Source organism: Triticum aestivum, chromosome 4B (genome assembly GCF_018294505.1).
Source record: "Triticum aestivum cultivar Chinese Spring chromosome 4B, IWGSC CS RefSeq v2.1, whole genome shotgun sequence".
Lineage (NCBI taxonomy): Eukaryota > Viridiplantae > Streptophyta > Magnoliopsida > Poales > Poaceae > Triticum > Triticum aestivum.
Genome location: NC_057804.1, coordinates 6,777,849 through 6,791,750, shown reverse-complemented (window position 1 = coordinate 6,791,750; position 13,902 = coordinate 6,777,849). Strand labels below are relative to the sequence as shown.

The following is a 13,902-nucleotide window of genomic DNA, read 5'->3' as shown; positions in this document are numbered from 1 at the left end:
ACTCCTATGAACGGACACATGCACACCTTACCCTATGAGCACTTCCAAGAGACTGATCCAGCACATCATTTTGAAGTTGAAGAAGTCGTCACAGACGCCTTCATAGTTGAAGGAAACGTCTCCTCCCTCTAAAGGCGCATCGCAGGAAGGCTTAAAATAATCTAAATAATACGAGTTACCACTGGCCTCCCAACCTTCCAACCACATGTTGATTCGCATGAACACTTTCTACATGTAGCACTTTCTATTTGCTAATATCCAGTCATGGACTAGAAACCTCAAGATATGCGTTAGATCATACATTTTAGAGCTCTCAACCAAACTTAAGAATATTAACCGTGTTGGAGAGTGCATATTTCTAATGCGACTGTAGTTGTTGCCATGTTGACGATCTTATACGTCGACTATCTATCTAACAATCAATTAAGAGAATGCTCCTTATATAAAATTATAAACTAAGTGCAACTTCACATTTAGAAATCATTTGTAGATCTATAGTTGCACAAAACGGGCGTGTAACTTGTTATAGGCAACTCAGTAAATTGCGAAATATCAAATATCAAATATCAAATATCAAATATCAAATATCAAATATCAAATATATACAATATGGTCCCAGCAAATGTCATGAATTAATAATTGGTGGGTTGGGTTTTTTGTTATTTCTAATGTTCTTACCAAAATGGATTTTGCGTAATAAAATATCCGTTTAAAGAGCAATACTTAGAAATGACAAATCAGTGATAACTTTGAAAATAATATATAAACTAAATTTATAGTTATGTTGTTAATTATGCTAATAGGATAATAAAATATGTTCTAGTTAAGATTAAGATTAGATAATTAAACCATAAACAGGTAAAAAAGTTCTATATAAATTAAACTATTTGTGATTGGAGGATTTGAGAGGCTAAAGAAAGAGAGAAGAACGTGGGGGCATGGGCTCGTGAGTTGTGTGGTGGTGCAACTGCCACCTCATCGATCCTGTGGACATGTTCTTTACTAATAGGCGGAAAGTATGTATGAACAAAATTGTGTGTTTCCTTTGCTAAATAAAAAAAAGTGTGAAACATAAAAAAAGTCGTTAGAAAGTTCTGAATATTTTTCCAACAATCATTGCTTAGGTTACTTCCTATTTGCAAGTTTCATATTTTGTAGAGTTTTCTTGAATTTTTGGGAATTAAAAAACCGAATTTTTCTTATTTTGGGTTAATTTTCACACCCTCATGTTTGATTTTTTTCTTATATAAGACTTACATAGATTCAAGAACACAATATGATTTTTCAACCCAATTTTTTCAACCTTTTAAGGTAGTTGTAGTGCAAATTTGAATTATATTCGTTAAAGGACTAGAAACACACTTAATTGCTAAAATATATCAAACGAATTCCGAACAATGCCAAATTTTCACATGGATCATGTAATGGTGTATATTGAGGGTATAAAAAAAAATTCAATGTCAACGGATAAAGCATCACTTGCGTCCCCTTCAAACCACACCCATTCCCTCTCGGACCATGTTTCTTCCTCTGAGATGGTTCAGTTTTCAAAGGGTGTACGTCATTACTTTTGCGAAACCTTCTCTAATTTTTACCACACCCTACAGGAAACATATTATGAAATAAATGCCAAGTTTCATACTTTTTGGAGTTTGCTTGAATTTTTTAAAAGTGAAAAATTGAAAAACTCTTTGTTCAGGTCGAGTTTCGACACTCTCATGTTTGTTATTGCTTTCTTTTTCTTCTTTAAGTCTTAAACATAGACTCAAGAACACAAATATGATTTTTGAACCCATCTTTTCCAATCTATTAACGTAATTTTAGTACAAATTTGAATTATATTCATTAAACGCCTAGAAATGCACTTAATTGCTTAAATATAGCAAGCGGACTCGAAAATATGCCAGATTTTGACATCAATCATGTAATGGTGTATCTTGAGTGTGGGAAAAAAAATTCAATGCCAATGGATAAAGTACCGGTCAGTTCAACGTCAAACTAGCCCTGTTCTCTTTGGAAACACCTTGTCAATTGGCATTGCTTAGAAATCTTTGCAGAGTTTGGATAAAGTACTAATAGTTTCTTTCTCGGATTTCTAAGCAATGTATGTCATAAGTTTTCCGCACCTTGTAATTTTTTTTACCACGCACTACGCGGATACTATGATGACACCAAGTCAAGTTTCAATATTTTTGGAGTTTGTTTGTATTTTTTTAATTAAAAAACCAAAAAACTCATGTTTGGAGTCGAGTCTTGGCACCCTCATGTTTGGAATTCATTTCCTTTCTTTGTATAAGGCCTAAGCATAGACTCAAGAACACAAATATGATTTCCAACCCAGTTTTGCCAAACCTTTTCATACACTTGCAGTTCAAATTTGGATTATATCCTTTAAATGTCTAGAAATGCACTAATTGACATAAATATAGCAAGCGGACTCTGAAAGATGCCAAACTTTTACAAGGATAATTTAATGGTGTATCTTTGAGGATAGAAAAAATTTCAACGGCAACGGATGAAGCATCAATCACATTCACTTACGTCCTATAAAATAAATAATAAATAAAATAAAATAATAAAAAATAACTGAGCAAAAAAATAAAGAGGAAACAAATAATGTACAAAAGAAAAGATACACAAGAAAAGCGAAGAAAACAGAAAATAAATGTTTGCCGAGTGCAATAAAAAGACACTCGGCCAAGGCAAAGGAGAAGAATATTTAGAAAGAAAAAATAAATATTTGCCGACTCCCAAAAGAAAAGAACTCCGCAAAGATTTCTTTGCCGAGTTCAAAGGAAAAAAACCCAGCAAAGATTTCTTTGCCCAATTCAAAGGAAAAAGAACTCGGCAAAGATTTCTTTGCCTAGTGCAAAAAAAAAAGAACTCAGCAACGATTTCTTTGCCCAGTGCCAAAAAAAAAAAAAATCAGCAATGATTTCTTTGCCGAGTTTTTCGATAAAAACAACTCGGCAAACATTTAGTACTGGGGAAATTTTCAGATTCTAGTAGTGCTACTATATGCACAAAACCTTCCCTCACAAACATGCATATTTATTTTGGGCGCCTAGGGTTCCAGATAGGCACAATGGTTACCTGAACAGCCATGCACAAAATTGAGGACATCAGTTACGGGATAAGCGAGGATGTGAAAGGAAAGTTCGGTCCAGTCTTGGGCTGCAGATGGTCCAGTCCTGAAGTTACTCCAGCCGCATTATGATTTTTCTGATGTTTAGAGCGGTACTGATCCCATTAAAAAATTATGGTACTGATCATCTACCTCTACCAAGAACCTAACTATGTAGGACAGAATGCAGACTGTAACTTGGCACTGCAGCGAGATGCTCCCCTGTCACGTGCCAGACAAAAATGCTAAAAAAGCGACAGTTCATTCAAGAGTTCGTGTGGCTTCATGATACCTCCCAATCCTATTACACCAGTATCTAAGTCTCCAAAACACGAGATTTGCTATAGTTACTTCGATGATACAAATCAATTGAGAAAAGGAAATGTGGATTGGAGACCGAAGAGAGACAAAGGAGGCCACTATGAGTAAGTGTTTTTGCTGCATGCTCGTTTTATATGGAGGCTTGCCTCTTTGCAATTGCGTATCCAATGGTTGTTCGGAAAAACTATTACCATGAATCATGATGAATTGATGATAGGGATAGCAGTTGCACGTGAATGCACTACCTATTCAATGGTCGGTCGGTACATCACACAAATTAGAACTGTTAGTGTGTTCTGTCCTCTACATTTCACAATTGAACATTTTAGAAGAGAGAGGACAAAATAATAGTGTCTAAATAACCTACGGATTGACGCTAAGAAGGTTATGGAAATTATATACCTCTGTGGGTGAGGGTTATATGGTAGTGACCAACTAATACGAACTGTCCATCCAAATCTATTCAAGAGACCAGATCCACTAATACTAGCAGCCTATTTGAGCGGTATTTGAATTTTAAAATGAAAAATGGAAATATAGACTAAATAAATCCGTCGAAGCAAAGACATAATTAGAAATTTGGTTCTTTTCCTCAAGCAGATGTCTTTATTTGCTGGAGCGACTTGTGGCACTAGATGTTAATATACACCAATGTAGAACAAGCTTGGTGGCACTTGTATGTGTTGATAGGCACTTCATACTTATTTTTAACATTTGAATGCTTATTCTCTAACTATGCATATAGCATTACAATGTTTAAAAACAAGCAAAACTATTGTCTGGTAACAATACACAAATATCGTCGCAACTGCTCAATCGTAACATGACAGCCATGGTGACATATCTGGGAACTATGTTTCCATGACAGTGGCGGTTTCTAAATTAGCAGCAAAGAAGAAAAGGAACAATGAGTTTGCATACTTGGCGGCGCGCAACCCTGAAGGGGAGAACATGAGAGGCTCTGCAATGGTGCCAATGCGTGTGGTCCCATTCCACATTGTGAAATGGGTATTCTGCTCATCAGTTAGTTGAAGATTCTGCTGCCTTCTTGCTTTTGCATGGAGAAATTTATTCTTGAGAGCACACAAATATGCTGCTGAAAACTCAATCTGGAATTCACGATGTTGCGCTTATTAAAGATGATTCAATTTCGTGATGAAATTGTGGAGCTGAGCTATGCTTCCTGTTATCAGAAAAACTTGTCTTGTTCGTCGCATCGGAATTGGAATACATGGCAATCTTTATTGGAGCTGCAGGTAAGTAAACCGATGGTGCTATGGCCAGATCGTGCAAAAAATATATGCAAGTTAGCTTCTCCACTGGCGCTCCTCTGGATACACTCGTCCTCCTCTGGCGCTCCCGCGAGCGGCAGGGGAGGAACCCTAGCCGCCGGCCGCCTCTCCACCTCTCTTCTCCTCCTCCTCCTCCCGCCGCCGCCAGAGGGCGCGCCCGGGCGAAGCCCGGCCGGCGCCGGTGGCGGCGGGGCGTCTTCATCGCCTCGTTCGGGAGGGCTGGCGCGGGCCGACCGACCTGGATCTGGTCACGGCGTTCTCGCGGGGCGCCGCGGCGCGGCCCCTCATCGGCGCAGGTTGGAGCGCGGGTGTGCGGGTGGTGTGATGGGCTGCTCCTCGGTGGTGCTCGGCTGGTGTGGTGACGGCGGCGGCTCGATCCAGATCTGGTTGGGGCGGGCTGCGGGCGGTGCGGGCTGCGGGCGGCTTCCTCCGCCGTGGCCGGCTGGCGGAGGGGTCGGCGCAGCAGTGGTGGCCTCGGCCTCGGCCTTCCCCTCCTCTTCTTCATCCGGGGGGGAGGAGGTGGGATGGGCCGGGGGTCGGGGATGGCTGCCGGCGCCCCAGCCAAAGCTGACCTCGCGGCGGCAACGCTTTGGGGTTGGCCGACGGATTGTGGTTCCGGTGGTGCGTGCCGGGCGGTTTGGCGACCCGTGCACGAGGGATGGAGGTCTTCGATCAAATCCGGGTGAAATCCTGCTATTGGCGATTGCCAAGGCCGGCGATGGCGACGATGTCTGCGTCGTTCCCTTCTTGAAGGCATCGTCGTGGAGAAGTTCAAGGCCACTCTCTGCTACCTCCGGGGGAAACCCTAGATCAATAGATCGGATGACGGCGGCTCGCTGGTGTCGTTTCCCCCCTGGGGGCGTCATTCTTGGAGGTGCACACGGGCTCGAGGGACTAGAGGACGGTGACTTTGGTGGAGCGGTGCTTCATCTTACACATTGATGGTGGCGGATCTCGGCGGCGTGGCGCTGTGGAGACTCGGCGTCTGATGCGTGGAGATGGACTCGTGCAGGAGGTGGAAGCTGTCTGGCGTCATGGTGGCGTTGATGGCAGATAGGCCTGGCAAGGTCGGTGCAACAGTACAGGTCTGAAGATGGATTGGTGGCAGGCGGCTGCGGCGGCCTCATACCCGGCAGGGGTCTTGGTTGAGAAGCACGCCGGACTGGTGGGTGCCCATACCAGGCAGGCGTCCTGGGTGGGACCTCAAGTCTTTAGATGTTTAGGTTTGGCTGCGTGGTCTGTTTGGTATTAGGCCCAGACTTTCAGCGCCCCTACATCAATTGGATAGGGATAGCGACATTTGTTTCTTGTTTTGGTGGCTTTAGACTTATTGTTGTATGACTCTGAACGGTCTTGTGTCAATAATTAATAAAATGGCCGTATGCATCGCCCAGATGCAGAGGCCGGGGGTCGTCCTCCTTTTCTAAAAAAAAAAAAGCTTCTCAGTGTTAGTGACCTTAAGTTGAGCAATAGATTTCTTTGCCATAAAGATTATAGCAATTTCTTCCATTGCTGGAGTGGAGCAACTGAAAGTTTGATATACATCTAGTCTTCTGAGCGGTCTTGCATTATGCCGATTTTGCAATCTGAGTGATCTTGCACTTGTAATCAAGTTTCTTTGTATCTATCTTGCCACTTTTGAAAATCTGTTGCTATAATCATAGGCTATTTGAGTCGTATACCTAACTATCATTTAGTCCACTACAAGTCATATTTGACAAAGGTTCGATTTCCAGTACACGAAGACCTTGCCTTTCAAGATGGTCGGATGGATGATAATGATCTGGTACATAGTACTGCTAGTACCCCTGATTCCTGTTATGCACAGCAATGGCAAGATGTAGGCACCGTAGGCAAAAGAACATCGGAAGGGCTAGGCTGAAAAATGTAGGCACCAAAAGAGAGGCTTTTGCAGAAGAGCTTCACTGGCACGATTGAATGGGTGTTGGATAGCACGATTGACAAGATCCCGATCCCCTGGAAGAGCTCACAAAACTGTTTCCATTTACTCAAAAAGGGTTTCCCCCGCTTTGGGGCGAACAGCACATCAAGCCCAAAGAAAAAGAAGAAGAAACAAATGCCAACAACGACAGCTCGACAAAGCGCGGATGGCCCGCCACCGCTACGCCCTCCAGAGACAAACCACCACAACCCGAGGCTCCAAACCGCCGCGTACCAAGCAGCACCTCCAAAAAGGAATGCGACGCCGACGACCCTACTGCCCGGACATGTCCTAGAGTTTCCCTCGGCACGCGGAGGGAGGTGGGGGATGGATATCACCGACACCCTCCAGAAAGGAATGGTGGCACCCGCAGGTGTCACCGCATTGGAGCCGAAGAACCGGCAAGGATTTCTCCCACACTCCAACCCCACCGCCCAATGGACCGGAGCCGACCAGCCAGACCGCCGCCCACCACCATGTGTCATCGCGGTTGCGCCGCCACCCACGCCGCCTCACCGCGGAAACCAACACGAGGCCAAGAGGACCGGAGAGAAGCGCCCCGCGGAGGGAGAAGCAACACCGAAGCCGAACGGGAGGGAACCACCTCCACCGCCGTCGTGCGGGAGGACAGAACCTCCGGCACCGTCGCGATAGCCATCCGGACGCGGCAGCAGGATATGCCAGGCCACTCCTGGCCCGGCCAGGCCCAAAACGGGCCCGCTAAGCCCCGCCGCCACGCTGCAGCAAGCCGACGATGGCGCCGCCAGCGCCCTGCCACTCTTCGCCTCTCCCCCGCCTCCTGGAGGACGCGACGCAGTCGCACCCCACCGCCAGCCCGCCCGGGCCCAGATCTGGGCCGAGCGGGCGCCGCCAGACCGCGCCGCCGCGCTACCCCGCCGCCAACGGCGACGCCACCGCCCAGCCATCCGCCCGCGCAGCGCCAAGACCCCGCCACCACGCCGGACCGCCGCCGCGTAGGGACACCCCCAGCCCGCTCCGTCCCGCGCCAGAGGAGAGCCGAGAGGGGAATTGCGAGGGGGCCGCCGCCGCCAATGTCGCCCGGGCCAGGCCCGGCGGCGAGCGCCGACGACGGCGGCGGGGAGGGAAGGAGGGGGGAGGGGAGCTGGAGAAGAGGGTCACGACGCGGCCGGTTGCCCGTGGGGGCGACGCGGTCGCGAGAGCCGCGAGGGGGGGATGTATCCACCCCAAAGGCTTGTTCTGGGCCACTGTTTCCATTTATTGCAGACGGACTCAGAAGAAATCTCTCGTTTCCGAGCAGTAGCTCTCAAGGAAAATAACAGAGGTGCCAATGGAGGCAGAGGAGAGGCCGGACAAACCTGTAGGCGGCAGATTTCAGATGGTGCAGACTGAACACTGATTTGGGCGTTGCTTCTGTTGCATACATTCTACATGCCTGAATCATCATGTTGGCAAAGACAAATATAGATTACTACTAAATTCTACATGCACCAAGTTCTGTATCACCAAAATTCAGTCCCGACAGTTTGCAGCTTGCGTTTGATTCAGATTTCAGAATTACAGAACCTAACACTTACAATTCTGATCTATACTGGAAGTATTGCACCATCTGTGGTCCTATTCTCCAAGAGAAGTCATATGTGTGAAATACTACAGAAATATCAGCAAGTTCCTTCTTGGATATGCAGCAAACAAACATTTCAGGCATGCTGGATACTAATTGCCATACAGCAACATCAAAGTAGAGGACCAAATTGAGGTATGTTACCAGCACAAATTCTTTTTCATTCTAGCATCAGTCAGTGTCCCTCTTGCCTACCTGCTTTGCCAGGTGAGCAATCAATCAGGCCAGGCGCCTCTCGTCCTTCATTATCATTGCTTCAAATTCAGAGTTTCAGACTCAAGACTTGAACTGTAGTATTCCAGACCAAATACTGAACCAAGGTAAAAAAACAGGTACGCAGTTCGCTCGCTGGAACTACGATATATCATACAGCCCTGCAGAAACAAAAGCAGCATTATCTCCTTCCTGAGCACAAGCAGGAACATAGACCGCAAACAACTCAGGAAACCATGCCCACAACTTTTGGTCTGGCTAGAATAAGCTGTTTACAAAACAGGATGTCTTACAAAATTTGTAGAATAATTCCACTTGATTCAACCCATACAATACAATATATTGTGCTGCGGTACATTAAGTACCTTTACAGGTAACTCATAATAGCACCAGAAACTAGTACATATAGTAGTACCAATACACACACCATAGTACCACTTACTCTCCAAATCACAAAGCAATAACATACAACTCTTGAGCAGTTCAACTGCACATGCCGCGCGCTCCCTCACGCTGCGTCGTCGTCATGGTTCTTCATCAGGTGAGCCCAAGTAATAGCCACCCATACATAAACATCATCATAAATTTTGTCAATGATCTGAAAGTAAGCAATCACCCAGGTTCTCCTCAGTAACATGGTGCAAAACACCACCCAGAGGCCGACCACAAATCCTATGCCCATCCCAAGGTAGAGATATGAGATATGATCTGCATCTTCATGGTTGACACTTTGCTCTGCATTTGAAGTACTAGCAGAACAGCTCTTGGGGAGAGGGTAGCCACATAGACCTGGGTTGCCGATGTAGATACCAATCTGGTTGTCAAGGACTTGTAGCTGTGGCCCGGATGGGATAGCACCTGATAAGTTGTTGTATGACAGGTTCAAGTAGCCCAGAGAGGTTAGAGCCGACAAACTCGACGGGATTTCACTAGAAAACTTGTTGCGGGATAGGTCCAGGGACTCCAACTGCTTCAGATCACCAATCTTGTCTGGGATTTTGCCGACCAGCTGATTACTTGATAGGTTCATACTAGTAAGCCCAATCAGCAAATGTATCTCCTCTGGAATTTGTCCTGTTAAATTGTTACATGACAGATCAAGATTCACGAGTAGCTTGTATATTTCAAAGGAATAATCACGTGTTTGGCCTTTGGTGATTACTGGCATGCTGTCGTCAAAAGCACCATTAAAAACATAGTCATATTCATAATCTCTATCAGATGCGTATCTCATTGCTTTCAAGTTTGATAGTGACCATGGTATGGATCCTGATATATTGTTACGGGCTAGGTCCAAATAACGAAGATTTGAAAGGCAAGTAAAGTTGCTAGGAATATGGCCATTGAACATATTTGATCTCAACCTCAAGATTTCCAAGTCTTGCATTTTTCCTGGTAACCACTCTGGCAATGTTCCAAAGAACCTATTGTATGAAAGATCAAGGATCCTCAATTGTGAGGTACTCTGAAGAAATTTAGGAAATTCACCCGAGAAATCATTGTTGCTCAAGACTAGAATAGACATGACAGAACCAAATTGATTTGCAGAGTTTACCCTGGACACTGAAGTATTGTTGTCTGGACCATTCCAGCATTGCAAAACATCTCCTGTTAGATTGTTTCGTGATAGGTCCAAGCGTCTCAGACGAGTCAATTGGCAGATAGATGATGGAATGGTTCCTATAATTTGATTATTTTCCAGAATCAGCACCTCAAGCCGTGGAGCTATTAGCTCATGTGGCAATGGCCCTGAGAAAGAGTTTGAAGATAGATCAAAGATGGATATGTTTATAGGAAGGCGTGGAACTAGACCTGTGAGGTTATTGGAGTCGAGAGATAATCGGGAAGCTGACATTTGTTGTAGACTTGCTGGTAATGAACCATGCAACATGTTTAATGATGCATCCAAGAGTGAAGCTCGGGAAAATTTCACCCAAAACCAATCAGGAATAATATCATACAAATTTGCATTACTGAGAACAAGTTGATCAATGTTGGACTGCCGTCTAAGCCATGCTGGAAAGCGGGGACCGACTATGCATGACTCAAGGAATAAAGAGTTTAGTCTAAATGGAGGAACCCAATTGGGTTCAATATCCATTTTCAAGAAGTTGTGTGACAAGTCCAGAAACTCTAAATTCAGTAAGCCTGAAAAATGCTCCTTCACAAGCACACCATAGAGTTTATTGTAGCAGAGATCCAACACTGTCAAGTTACCAAGTGATCCAACTCCAAGTGGTATAGTACCAGTTATCATGTTACCATTGGCGTCAAGAACACTGAGACTAGTCATGTTCCCGATCCATATTGGTAGTTTTCCGGTCAAATTTGTGTCACGCATTGACAATACTTGTATTGTACTCCATGAGCAACTTGGCAATCGATCCATTAATTCCCCTATGCTTGCATTAATGTTGATTTCATCAAAATTCAACACTTTCAGATTGCACAAATTTTCTAAGTTGCGCGGTATCAAACCCACAAGATCATTATTGCCACTAAAATCTGTTACTTGAAGGGATGTCATGTTTCCCAGTTCTCCAGGAATAGATCCATGCCAGTAGCAATCGGATAGGTGCAGCTCCTTAAGACTTGTGACATCCCAAAACCAACTTTGCTCTAATGATGAGTTAAACGAGTTTTCTGATAGATCAAGGACTTGGAGATGTGTGAGATTTGATTTTAAAGTAGCAGACACTGTGCTGGTAAGCCTACAATATACTAAGCGAAGCACTTTCAGATAAGAAAGCATGTTAACCATGTGAACCTAGTCCTGAAAAGGACTGAGGTCCACTCCACTCAAGTCAAGATGGCTCAACAATGAGAGACGTGCCAACCATGTAAAATCCAGAGTGTACGGCTCATGTTGATTACCCTCATCATCACAGAAGAAATAATTCCCACCAACATCAAGATATTGCAAATTTGAGAGATTACCGAGTTGGGAAGGTATTCTCCCACCGAAACATGAAGAAGAGAGGTTGAGATACCTTAGTTTCTCCAGAGAGCCCACAAACACAGGTATGCTGGTGCCATTGAAGTCATTCCCACTCAGATCAAGATACCTCAATTGTTGTAACGCAGCCAAAGAGGGGCTCACCTCATCTCTTGACAACCTTAGGCTTTTGGACCAGTCGACTTCGTAGTAGCCATCCGCGTAGGTGTTGCCGAGATCGAGCTTTACAACATGGCCTGTTTTGTTACTGCACCGGACTCCCTCCCACTGACAGCAATCTTGGCCATGCCAAGAGGAGAGACGGCCAGCAGGGTCCAGAAGGCCCGCCTTGAAGGACAGAAGCGCCTCCCGCTCCCTGCTGATACAAGTTCCAGTCCCACCTGATACCGGGAATCAGACGGTGCAACATGGAAAATCAATAGGCAAAGAATTGCCGCAGCTGCTCGGGCGAGATGCCCAAGCTTGGTAGCCATATTGGTTCCACGAGGGAGAGAGCAGCTAGCTACAGGATGAGAACAACAATGGAATGGAGAGAGTAGTTCATCTTGAGTCCACTCAGAATAACAATATCTGTATGGTCTATGGTATTTTCCAAGTCTTCGTCTCAGTCTTGGCATACTTACTTTTCCAATACAGAAGCTGTGGCTGGGGTTTCTACTGAGTAGGACAGCCAACCATGCTATGCACGGCAGAGGGAATAACCGAGGAGCTCAAAAAATCAGGCACCAATCAATGAGCACCACTGTTTCTATCAAAGACTGACTCAAGGAAGAAAACTGAAGTAATTTCCACATGATGATTTTTGTCAGGCAATTAATTCCGGGGATCATTTATATCAGTTATTTCTCATTATGATGGTTTTTCGCGGCCATGGCTGCGCTGGAATCATTTTCAAAGAGTATAGATACATATTGTGGTGTCTTACTTTTTTAGTCAGGGTGATATTAACTCGAGCGTGGGTGTCGACATAGCCTCTAAACATCAAATGGCATTATGTAATTTATTTTACGTGCTCAAACGAAGAATAACACCAAAAGCATATACGTACACAAGGTCCAGAACAGCCTGGGGTTGTCTCAATCAACAAGGTGAAACAGAACACACTAGTGGCACTAAATGTACAACACTATAATTACCATTTCCATTCAAAATTTCCTATTAAGGTGTTTGACACGAGAAAATAATAACAAACAACGATAGTTATCGTGTTACTATCTCTCTACGCACCAGGAGAAATAAAAAAATTGCGGACGTGCCAGTACTAAATACACAAATAAAAGGATGCGGGGAACAAGTATTTCATTAATCTCATTCGAGAAACAAAAGTACAAGATCCCGTAAAGAAAAAGTGCGCTCCGTGGCCTACTAGCGCGGCCAGCCTGACTATGGCGATTGCGGTCTCCTGGTTCCCGCGGCCTCGGAAGGCTCCCGGTTAATTACTCCCGCGGGTTGCTCCGCGAGATACCTCCGATTAAGCTGTGTGGTCGTCTTCGTCGTCTTCGCTTCTCGTCCTCCATGCATGATGATGGTGATGTGTGTGTGGGCAGCGGCAGAGCCCGTGTCCTCGTCGGTACACGCGCCGCAAGTGGCGTGGCCTTAGCGGTGGCCGCGCCCGCCCTCGCCGTCGTGCCTCTTCGGTCTTGGCGGCATTGGAGTAGTTGGTATTGGGGTAGCATGGGTCGAGGTCGGCTTAGACTTCTTGATGACCTGTTGCTTCATTGGGGTGTTCAAGGGGCTACGCCTTGCGGGAGTAACGGTTTGGGGAGACCGGCGTCAGTGTAACAATAAACTGACACACGCTCACATTGGCGTGGCCGGGGTGGTTGGCGCCTCATCTTGGCTAGACACCAAGTATTTGGCGGTCTGCCAAGGCAAAGGCGCCGCATCACGGGGCCGTGGAAAGTGGTGTCGCAAAAGCCGCATCGCCTTGGGTTGGTACTACGCGAAAGAGTGACCCGTGCGCTGGCGATGCCATGGACCTGTACACTAAGGACCTGTCCGCCATGGTGGGTGCGCCTCTTGAAGGAGGGACCGGTCTTGGACAACGTCGTTGCAATCTTCGGTTCAGTGAAGGATTTGTACGCCATTGACCTGTTCGCCGGGGACGCGGGCCTCATGAAGGAGGAACCGGTCTTAGACCCATCTTTGCGGATATTGGTTCCACCAAGGATCTGTACGTCGTGATGGGAAAGGCGGGTCTCGGGCTGCGTTGTCGGCGAGCTCCGGTTCCGCCGCACCGTCCCCTCCAAGAGTGTGACGCAAAAACCTGTACACCGGTGTCTCCTTCGCCATAAACCTGTTCACCGTGGCCTTGTTCGTCGCAATCTGTGCGCCATGAAGGGAAAAGCGAGACTCGGGCCGCGTCGTCACCGAGCTCCGATTCCGCCACGCCGTCTCCTCCAAGAGCGTGATGCAAAACCTGTACGCGGCTGTGTATCCTTTGCCATGAAC

General features: G+C 45.8%; 1 protein-coding gene across 1 annotated transcript; it reads right to left on the bottom strand.

Annotated features, from left to right (window-relative positions):
* Window positions 1-8,997: 8,997 nt before the first annotated feature.
* Window positions 8,998-11,943, bottom strand: LOC123090522 (receptor-like protein EIX2). Its single transcript, XM_044511829.1, has one exon. The coding sequence runs from the start codon at window positions 11,254-11,256 to the stop codon at window positions 9,004-9,006; it is 2,253 nt and encodes a 750-aa protein (XP_044367764.1). The 5' UTR covers window positions 11,257-11,943; the 3' UTR covers window positions 8,998-9,003.
* Between the last annotated feature and the right edge of the window lie 1,959 nt (window positions 11,944-13,902).